The 12,045-nt window shown below is 34.7% G+C and overlaps 1 protein-coding gene across 2 annotated transcripts in view; it reads left to right on the top strand.

Annotated features, from left to right (window-relative positions):
• Window positions 1-12,045, top strand: part of LOC125665875 (vitamin D3 hydroxylase-associated protein-like) — a 52,069-nt gene that overhangs the window by 28,287 nt on the left and 11,737 nt on the right. For both annotated transcript variants that reach the window (XM_056151115.1, XM_056151116.1), the window contains exons 9-14: window positions 264-389; window positions 3,162-3,256; window positions 8,226-8,331; window positions 8,666-8,709; window positions 10,196-10,235; window positions 10,398-10,509. In XM_056151115.1, the coding sequence (XP_056007090.1) occupies window positions 264-389; window positions 3,162-3,256; window positions 8,226-8,331; window positions 8,666-8,709; window positions 10,196-10,235; window positions 10,398-10,509 (523 nt within the window). The remainder of the gene's footprint in view (window positions 1-263; window positions 390-3,161; window positions 3,257-8,225; window positions 8,332-8,665; window positions 8,710-10,195; window positions 10,236-10,397; window positions 10,510-12,045) is intronic.

Here is a 12,045-nt window from a genome sequence, read left to right as displayed (position 1 = left end):
TATGTGATTTTTATTTTATTTAGATATATAATGACAAGAGTCCCAATTTATGTGATTTTTTTTATATTTAGATATATAATGACAAGAGGCCTATTTTATGTGATTTTTATTTTATTTAGATATATAATGACAAGAGGCCCAATTTATGTGATTTTTATTTTATTTAGATATATAATGACAAGAGGCCCAATTTATGTGATTTTTATTTTATTTAGATATATAATGACAAGAGGCCTATTTTAGGTGCTTTTTTGTATTTCTAGATGTATAATGACAAGAGGCCCCTGAGGATTGGCTTTTATTTGGATGATGGCTACATTCCTTCAGTTCCATCAATGCACCGAGCAGTAGAGAAAACAAAGGAGGCACTGGAAGCTCGGGGACATACAGTAGGTTATTTTATTGATGAGACCTCGGGGACATACAGTAGGTGATTTTATTGATGAGACCTCTGGGACATACAATAGGTTATTTTATTGATGAGACCTCTGGGACACACAGTAGGTGATTTTATTGATGAGACCTCTGGGACATACAGTAGGTTATTTTATTGATGAGACCTCAGGGACACACAGTAGGTTATTTTATTGATGAGACCTCTGGGACATACAGTAGGTTATTTTATTGATATGAGACCGCTGGGACATACAGTAGGTGATTTTATTGATGAGACCTCTGAGACATACAGTAGGTTATTTTATTGATGAGACCTCTGGGACATACAGTAGGTGATTTTATTGATGAGACCTCTGGGACATACAGTAGGTTATTTTATTGATGAGACCTCTGGGACATACAGTAGGTTATTTTATTGATGAGACCTCTGGGACATACAGTAGGTGATTTTATTGATGAGACCGCTGGGACACACAGTAGTTTATTTTATTGATGAGACCTCGGGACACACAGTAGGTTATTTTATTGATGAGACCTCTGGGACATACAGTAGGTTATTTTATTGATGAGACCTCTGGGACATACAGTAGGTTATTTTATTGATGAGACCTCTGGGACATACAGTAGGTGATTTTATTCATGAGACGTCGGGGACACACAGTAGGTGATTTTATTCATGAGACCTCTGAGACATACAGTAGGTTATTTTATTGATGAGACCTCTGGGACATACAGTAGGTTATTTTATTGATGAGACCTCTGGGACACACAGTAGGTTATTTTATTGATGAGACCTCTGGCACATACAGTAGGTGATTTTATTCATGAGACGTCGGGGACACACAGTAGGTTATTTTATTCATGAGACCTCTGAGACATACAGTAGGTTATTTTATTGATGAGACCTCTGGGACATACAGTAGGTGATTTTATTCATGAGACGTCGGGGACACACAGTAGGTTATTTTATTGATGAGACCTCTGGGACATACAGTAGGTTATTTTATTGATATGAGACCGCTGGGACATACAGTAGGTGATTTTATTGATGAGACCTCTGAGACATACAGTAGGTTATTTTATTGATGAGACCTCTGGGACATACAGTAGGTGATTTTATTGATGAGACCTCTGGGACATACAGTAGGTTATTTTATTGATGAGACCTCTGGGACATACAGTAGGTTATTTTATTGATGAGACCTCTGGGACATACAGTAGGTTATTTTATTGATGAGACCTCTGAGACATACAGTAGGTGATTTTGTTGATGAGACCTCGGGGACATACAGTAGGTGATTTTATTGATGAGACCTCTGGGACATACAGTAGGTGATTTTATTGATGAGACCGCTGGGACACACAGTAGTTTATTTTATTGATGAGACCTCTGGGACATACAGTAGGTGATTTTATTGATGAGACCTCTGGGACATACAGTAGGTTATTTTATTGATGAGACCTTTGGGACATACAGTAGGTTATTTTATTGATGAGACCTCTGGGACATACAGTAGGTGATTTTATTGATGAGACCTCTGGGACACACAGTAGGTGATTTTATTGATGAGACCTCTGGGACATACAATAGGTTATTTTATTCATGAGACCTCTGGGACATACAGTAGGTTATTTTATTGATGAGACCTCTGGGACATACAGTAGGTGATTTTATTGATGAGACCTCTGGGACATACAGTAGGTGATTTTATTGATGAGACCTCTGGGACATACAGTAGGTTATTTTATTGATGAGACCTCTGGGACATACAGTAGGTGATTTTATTGATGAGACCTCTGGGACATACAGTAGGTTATTTTATTGATGAGACCTCTGGGACATACAGTAGGTGATTTTATTGATGAGACCTCTGGGACATACAGTAGGTTATTTTATTGATGAGACCTCTGGGACACACAGTAGGTTATTTTATTGATGAGACCTCTGGGACATACAGTAGGTTATTTTATTGATGAGACCTCTGGGACACACAGTAGTTTATTTTATTGATGAGACCTCAGGGACACACAGTAGGTGATTTTATTGATGAGACCTCTGGGACATACAATAGGTTATTTTATTGATGAGACCCCGGGGACATACAGTAGGTTATTTTATTGTTAGAAGCCACCCTGTACTTAGTCTTGGTAAGCTTTCTGAAATATTGTATAGCTTATGCAATTAATACAACTTTAGGCAGTGCAGTCCATCAGCATTTAAATGTAATAATATGATAAATACATAGTTATCACTTAAGGAGTCTAGGGGGCGGGGCTCCTGACCATGTGTTCCACAGTTCCACACGTCCATTTTCTTGCAATATTGAGAAGATATTATATGTAATATCATGCATAGTTCCATTTTTATTATAACAGGAACGAATGTTTGAAATAATAGTAATTTTGCAATGCATTATGTATATCATGTACATTATTGTGTTTTTATTCATAACTGTGTAACAGTTATTGAACTTTGGAACCTTTTTTGGGGTTTAGGGGATTTATTTCTCTGTTTAAACAAGGGTCTTTGCTCTGGCCCGAGGGTCCCTTTATTGTAGCTGTATATCCTGTAGCTGTTAGTGGATTAATGGCTGTATTTTATTGTAGCTGTATATTGGATTATCCTGTAGCTGTTATTGGATTAATGGCTGTATTTTGTTGTAGCTGTATATCCTGTAGCTTTTATTGGATTAATGGCTGTATTTTATTGTAGCTGTATATCCTGTAGCTGTTATTGGATTAATGGCTGTATTTTTTGTCTACAGATGATTCCAATGCAACCACTGGATGCAAAGCGAATGTTAAGGCTCTTTTTGGACACCGTGGGAGCAGACGGCACTAGGACATACCTTGTTAACATGTATGTAGTGAATTTTTTTTATCAAATTGACTTTGCATGCTCTTGAGATTTGTTGGAAAAAAAAAACCAAGCCTTCAGATCACAACAATTTGAAGAAGTTAGCCTTAAAAATATATTGGGCAATATTAAAACTTTTTTTTTTTATTTACTTTTTTTTTTCATCATTAAATCAGATACATATATAGATCTATAACAAAGAATGATTTTCATTGCTATTTCCACTTATACCTTTAAGCACACACACACATACACACACACACACACACCCTTATGTAAAGTCTGTATAGTTATTTTGTTGCTTAAATTTGCATATATATGATACAAGTAGATTATGGGTTAAAAATCAAAAATATTTTTCCATAATGACCATGATTTTTCAAATCTATATACATCACTGTTTTGAATAGCAATATGCTTTTCAATGTTGAATTTGAATTTCAAGTGAGATAATAATTAACCCATATATATTTGGTAGTTTGTTCTGTTTTAGACTAGAAAAAATATACTGTTTTGTGTAAAGAATAAAAAATTTAGTACTTTGTTTCTTTTTGTGAGTGGAAGATCACCAAATAACACATTTTGCACATTAAACCCAACTCTTTCTTTGGTTTTTACATATATATGTAAATTAAAACTACTCCATAATGACATAATTTTTTCACAATAATATTAATAAAAATATGTTGTATAGTCTCAACAGCTTGTTTACAAAAAGTACAGTCAGGTATCAGAACTTATGAGGTTGATTTTCTTTAGATAGTAATTAACAGGAAGAATTCTATGAAGAATTCTATACTGTAGCCACTGAACTGTAGAACCAGTTGTTGTTTTGAAACAAACCTTAAAAATATCTTTCACCAACAATTCTTGTATTCTATGAGGAAATAATTCAGAGTTCCACTTGGAAATTGAGTTAGGATCAGTATAGTTCTCATTTAAAAGCCTATATATGACTTTTGTACATTTCTCATACAATATAATTGAATCATAGTAAAAAGGTATAAAAGGTTTACATACTATTTTGACAGTTTCTTTTAATGGATATTGTTTTCATAAAATTTGAAATGGCACTTATAACACTGTTGTATTGCATGATACATACATATTCAAGATTATATCTTTGTTGAAAAGCATTTACAGACAAAAAATTGCTTTCATCATCAAATAGATCACCAACAACTGATATACCTTTCTCGTACCATGTTTTTATAAAGAAACCTTTATTTCTCACCTTAACATATGAGTTGTACCATAGTGGAGTACAAAGAAAATTATTTTCATTTATTTTCCTCTCCCTAACTTTCATTACAATATTAAAACTTATATAACAGTGAATTACTGTTACCACAACCTTCACCGCAATATTAATGGATCATGTTAAAGTGTTTAAATGATTATGGTTTTAAATGTAGAAATGAGCATTTTTGTATATTTTAGATAGGATCTTAGCAAAGATTCGATTGGCTGTCAACACAAAAAAATTGATTGTATCTTGTTTAACATCTCTCTCGAGAATTTTTCACTCATATGGAGACATCATCAAGACCGGTAAAGGGCTTCAAATTTAGGCTTTTGCTCGAGGCTTACGATCATTGAGCAGTGAGGGTTCTTTTAGAGTGCCACACCTACTGTGACACAGGACATTCATTTTTACGGTCATCTCCAAGGAACCGTGACATTCACACCTGATCCCGAGCGTTTGGCGATGGAACTGTCACTACCTGTTTTAATGACTTGGGTCTGTCGCAGCCGGGATTCGAACCCCAGCCTTCCGCATGCGGGACGAATGTTCTAACCTCTCTAGACCACAGTGGCAGTAACACAAAAAAATTGAATTTGTATTTTTTTCCCAAAGTGGAAAAAAATTAGTCAATGGATCCGTAAACCAACTGATATTTAAAAAAATGGCTAAAAAAGGACAGTTGTTCTTTAATTAGGAGAGGTACAGCCATTTCACATTGTGTTTGACATCAAGTTGAAGATATTAAAATCTCCAATGAACTTTGAATTCCTAATCTGGGTTTTGTTTTACTGCGAGGGGTTTATTTGAAATCTTTTGTTTGATTATGGTAGATTTTCATTTTTAACTCACCTATTAGTAAGCTGAAAGCTCAAGTGAGCTTTTTTGATTGTCCGTTGTCTGTCCGTCCGTCCGTCTGTAAACTTTTTACATTTCTTACTTCTCCAGAACCACTGGGCCAATTTCAACCAAACTTAGTAAAAAGCATCCTTGGGTGAAGGGCTTTCAAGTTTGTACAAATGAAGAACCATGCCCACTTCAAAGGGGAGATATTTACAAAAATGCAAAAATGGGGTAGGGTAATTTAATAATCTTCTTCCCAAGAACCACTGAGCCAGAAGAACTGAAATTTACATGAAAGCTTCCTGACATAGTGCAGATTCAAGTTTGTTAAAACCATGCCCCTAGGAGGTATGTTGGGGCCACAATAAGGTATAAAAGTTTAACGTGCGAATATATATTTAATTTAGGTAAAATCTTTAAAAATCTTCTCAAGAACCACTGGGCCAGGAAAGTACAAATTTACATGAAATCTTCCTGACATAATGCAGATTCAAGTTTGTTAAAATCATGGCCCCTTGAGGTAGAATGTGGCCATATTTGGGAATGAAGGTTTTACACACATGCAAATATATACTAGGGAAAGTTTTTAAAAATCTTTTTCTCTATAAACGTTGGGCCAGAGAAGTTTACGTTTACATGAAAGCTTCCTGACTTAATGTAGATTCAAATTTGTTAACATCACAGCCTCCAAGGGTGAGGTGGGGCTGCAATAGAGTATCAAAGATTTTACGGACAAATATATCGGGGAGAATCTTTAAAAGTGGGGCAAGGTGAGCGATCTGACCCATGGACCTCTTGTTCAGTGATAACAGCTAGGCTACAGTGATAACAGCTAGGCTACAGTGATAACAGCTAGGCTACAGAAATTGATGAATAACTGACACTGCATGCACTTCCTTGTTGACAATATATTGCATAATACAACAATAATCAAACAATTAATTAGTTGATAGATAATTAAATGCCTGTAGAAACTAATGTAAGAAATTTCTTTGGATACAAAAGAAAGAAATGGTTAATTAGAATAAAGAGATAATAGCTATATCATTTAATTTTATATGTTACACGCTTTTTCATTGGTTGAAAAATTATTGGAATATCGTATCGAATGGAAAAAAAAAAATTAATGGCCAGAACTACTTTCTAATGGAATGTTGGGGATTTCTTTAGATGCTTCATATTCATATATATATATAGATTAGGGATTCCTGAAAAGAAAAACTTAACAGTTTTATCGATCTATATAAATTTATTAAACAACAAGATGTGTTTGTGAAACACAAATGCCTCCGATAATGGTCAATTCCAAAGATGCCCAAGGTCACAAGGACAAATATCTTGGTACCAGTAGAAAGATCTTGTCACAAGAAATGTGAAATATGAAATTTAGAAGTTATGACCGATGTCATTTTTTTAAAAGTAGGTCAAACGTCAAGGTCTAAAGCTTTAGTACCCACGGAAAGGTCTTGTCACAAGGAATACTCATGTGAAATATCAAAGCTTACTGTTCAAAAGTTATTAGCAAGGTTAAAGTTTCAGACAGAATGACAGACAGGACAAAAACAATATGCCCCCCCCCCCTCCCCAATTTTGATCACGGGGACATAAAAACAAACAAATATCAAAAATAAATAATAATCAATTATGCAAAATGAAATAAACATGGCTATTTGAGGACACACACACACACACAAAAAGCAACAACACGCCTCTGCTTCTGCAATTCTGGGCTGAGAGTTAAATGTATTCAACCGGGGATGACAATAGTCCAGTTTGCACCTTGCGACAACTTCCTTCATGTCACAAACCCAAATACCAGATACACTGTACACTGCCTCAGAGATACTGCAATATCGTAGCCCTTAACGACTAGGGTTTCGAACTCCGGCATAATATATTTATGAGTGGGCACCAAAACGAGACTTCCATACGACGTTACAACAACCTTAGGAATTCACTGATAAAATTCAAAAAACCCTCTGTAGCACTCACTTGTCCACCTGGAAGCCGTGACAACCCTTAAGAGAGCCCTACCTGGCATCCCACATCTTGATTATGCACGTGTTCCACGCTTTCCGTTAGTATCGACATCGAACTTTGAACTTAATTCCAGTTCCACTGAACAAAATTCCTGAAATTTTCTCTCAACAGGACTTATCTCTAACTTATCCTTTTAAAACTGCATTCTTCAGTCCACAAGAAACCCGTGTGCTCAACAGTAAACAACTGTTCGTGGAAGTCGCCTTTAGGCCTAACGGATTTAGTTTTTTTTAAAAGTTGTGTATTCACAAATTACTACGCCCATCTCGAAATGACATAGAATAATTCATTAATTCAACTCAAATCAAATAATGTTTTATCATATAAACTCAATATTTTAAAATATTAAATGATGAGGAATGAATTTATTATTTTTCCGTTGGATGGAGGTATACCACCAAAAAAAAAGATGGAAAACTTTTGCATCATGTGCTATGCGCAATGATGCAGTTTTTCGTCTTTTTTTCGTGGTATACCTCCACCCAACGAAAAAATAATAAATTGATTCCTTAATAATATAAATTATTTTTATGCCCCCGATATGTATAATTATGATTATAGCAATGTTTCTTCTAATTTCAGGATGATATATATTATGATTATAGCAATGTTTCTTCTAATTTCAGGATGATATATATTATGATTATAGCAATGTTTTTTCTAATTTCAGGATGATATATATTATGATTATAGCAATGTTTCTTCTAATTTCAGGATGATATATATTATGATTATAGCAATGTTTCTTCTAATTTCAGGATGATATATATTATGATTATAGCAATGTTTCTTCTAATTTCAGGATGATATATATTATGATTATAGCAATGTTTCTTCTAATTTCAGGAAGGATGACATATATGACTCCACAGTTCGTCGGTTTTTCTACACCTCCCATCTTCCAACAGCAGCACAAAAGTTAATAGCGGGGATAATGTCTGTTGTTTCTAGGGTGAGTAGGAATTCTGCAGTGCATCCTTGGATAGACAATACTGTACAAGTATTTATGTTTATGGAGTCAGTGTTGTGATTTAGATACCCAAGAAATACAATATCTTCCTATCCTAAAGGACGTGATTAGAATAATATGTTTCTCAAGAGTAATAATAGTCATGTTCTACAAATGCATAATTATAGATAAATAAAAATCTTCTTATCTTTGCGCAAACCATGAATTAAGGTGCCCATGCAAAGTATGAATCCCACTAAATACTGCAGCTACACTGTATATGTTTGTACCACCAATGCTGGCGTCAGAATTTAGTTTATTTTGATTCTTTTTGTAGGATGATATGGCAGGATACATGATTCGAGCTCTCTCAGGGATCAGGTAATGTTAATCTCAGGGATCAGGTAATGATTAGAACAGTCAATCTCAGGGATTGGGTAATGTCAATCTCAGGGATTGGGTAATGTCAATCTCAGGGATTGGGTAATGTTAATCTCAGGGATCAGGTAATATTAATCTCAGGGATTGGGTAATGTCAATCTCAGGGATCTGGTAATGTTAATCTCAGGGATCAGGTAATATTAATCTTGGGGATCGGGTAATGTTAATCTCAGGGATCTGGTAATGTTAATCTCAGGGATTAGGTAATGTTAATCTCAGTGATCAAGTAATGTTAATGTCAGAGATCGGGTTGTGATCAGAACGGTTAATCTTAGGGTCAGATAATGATCAGAATTAATAATCTCAGGGATCAGGTAATGAATATAATGGTGAATCTCTCAGGGATCTGGTAATGATCAGAATGGTTAATCTCAGGGATCTGGCAATGATCAGAATGGTTAATCTCAGGGATCAGATAATGATCAGAATGATTAATCTCAGTGATATGGTAATGATCAGAATGATTAATCTCAGGGATCAGGCAATTATCTGAATGATTAATCTCAAGGATCTGGTAATGATCAGAATGATTAATCTCAAGGATCTGGTAATGATCAGAATGATTAATCTCAAGGATCTGGTAATGATCAGAATGATTTATCTCGGGGATCTGGTAATGTTAATCTCAGGGATCTGGTAATGTTAATCTCAGGAATCAGGTAATGATCAGAATGATTAATCTCAGGGATCTGGCAATGATCAGAATGATTAATCTCAGGGATCTGGTAATGATTAGAATGGTTGATCTCAGGGATCAGGTAATGTTAATCTCAGGGATTGGGTAATAATCAAAATGGTTAATCTCAGGGATCAGATGTTAATTTCAGGGATCGGATAATGACCAGAATGGTTAATCTTAGGGATTGGATAATGATCAGATTGGATAATCTCAGGGATCAAGTAATTATAATCAGAATGGTTAATCTCAGGGATTGGGTAATGATTAGAATGGTTAATGTTGGGTATCAGATACTGTTAACCTCAGGGATCAAGTAATGTTAATCTTGAGGATCATATATCATTCTCATGGATCAGGTAATGTTAATCTCAGGGATCAGATGTTAATATCAGGGATCAGGTAATGTTAATCTCAGAGATAGGGTAATGATTGACGATACTCCATTGTAATGTTAGCAGCTAATATGGGGCCACTCGGGCTGATATGGGGCCACATGGGATGATATGGGGCCACTTGGGCTGATATGGGGCCACTCGGGCTAATATGGGGCCACTCAGACAGATATGGCATATAATATGGAAATTGGCATGTAATATTCTCTAACTTTTGCATTGTGTTGAAAAAAAAAATTGTACTTATGCTATGTGACTTTAACATCGTGTTTTGACTGCATGTGTACATATTTGTTGATCACCATGCAGAACTCAAACTGGACATATTTCATTCATAAAATCCACTTTTCTTTAGGTCAGTGTATGATTATTGGAACCACGCAGTGGACATTGAAGTAAGTGATTGTGTCTGTATTTAACAATAAAATCATTTCATGTAGAGTATTGCACAAAGAATTTGTTATGTGAATTGAAAAGAATCATCGTTTTTATTTTCAAAGTGTTAGAAATATTTAGTTCAGTGTGAATCCTGTCCATGTGTTATTTGTTGTGAACAGGACTATAAGGATGAGACTTTGGCCCTATGGAGGACCCTGGGCATTGATGCTGTTGTTTGCCCGGGCTTCGCTTTCCCTGCTGTCCCACACAATTCGTTTGGAGATTTAGTTGGTAAGGAAACCAAAGTATTACAAGAATTTCAAAATCAGTCACCTCATCTGTTAATCTCTTGTAATGTTCAATGTTTGATAAGTTAAACTCTTTAAAATTTGTTTCATTAAATTCAAACTCAAACTGGTATGGATTCAAAGCTTTACAAGAGCATATATGTGTAGGAAATTTTAAAAATTCTTTTCCAGAGAGCAGGGCCATACTAAATCGTATTCAAAATATGCGAACAATCGGAAGTTGTATGGATTCAAGTTTTTTTTTTTACCCCCTCCCCTGCAAACGAATTTATGTGGGGGGGAAGGAGGGTATAAAAGAATCACATTGTCTGTTTGTCTGTTCATCTGTCTGTAACCATGATTTTGTCTGTGAATGTTCTAAGAAACTAGTGCATGGGTTTTTCTGAAAATTTGTACACTAATTATTCACCATATGAAGATGTGCACCTGAAAATTTACAGGCTTTTTTCTACTTATGGACTTAGTCATTTTTAAACTAAAAAGAGTATATCTTAAAACTTCTTGAAGAGATTTGATTTAAATGAGGGTCTCTACAGCCCAGTAGCTAAGTACTTCGTTACTAGCTTGAAAATACTGATGTATATTAAATTGCTGTTATAAAATTTAGAAATTCATTTCAAAATTAAGGATTATCTCCCTCATGCATAGCTCTTATCCTTGGACGAATTTGGCTCCACTTTTTTGGCACGCTGTTTTTGGCTATATTTAGCTCTAAAACTTCATAGTTATTTTGGATTTCAAACATTTCGGTTGAGCATCACTGAAGAGACACTATTTGTCGAAATGCGCATCTGGTGCATCAAAATTGGTACCGTATAAGTTTTACATGTTGTAAATACACTGTTCTGACTGAAGTTATGCATTTCTTATTTTGAATTAGAATATTTATTTTAAATTGGAATATTTAAAGTATTAGAAATTTATGCTAATTTCTATTTTGTTTAAGAATATTGTTATTTGAGAATATTTCAAAAACAAATTAAAAGGTTTGAATCAGACCTATTACATACTTTTTTTATTGTTGCAAAATAACATGTATGTACCTTACATTTAGATTTATAGTGAATGTATGAATATTTCCATTTTCTATATATCCAATTTCTGTTGGTTGGGGGGGGGGGGGGGGGGGGGGGGAGGGGGGGGGGTCTTACTCTAGCAATTTTTAAACCAAGTACTAAATTAAGAGGAATGATGATAAACAATTCAATTCTCTGAAAATCCTATTTATTGGTAATGTATTTATAATGAGCATCACCAGAAATATTTTAATATTTGATTGATTCATTGATTTTTTTAAAAGCAACATATTTAATCAAAAAATAATATATTAGATGACCATTTGATTAGACAACTTCTGGTTTGATCTGAGGAAGTCTGTTTTTATCCTAATACAGTGTACTCCATGGGGGGTATTAGTCCCGAAAGGACAGTTCTAGTTTTTTTTTTGTTTTTTTTTTTATTGTTGGTTCTTTTTTTTCCATTTAATATGGACCATGGGGTTAGAGTGGGACTAAAATCA

The sequence above is a fragment of the Ostrea edulis genome, chromosome 10, assembly GCF_947568905.1.
Source record: "Ostrea edulis chromosome 10, xbOstEdul1.1, whole genome shotgun sequence".
Taxonomy (NCBI): Eukaryota; Metazoa; Mollusca; class Bivalvia; order Ostreida; family Ostreidae; genus Ostrea; species Ostrea edulis.
This window is presented reverse-complemented; position numbering and strand designations above follow the sequence as displayed.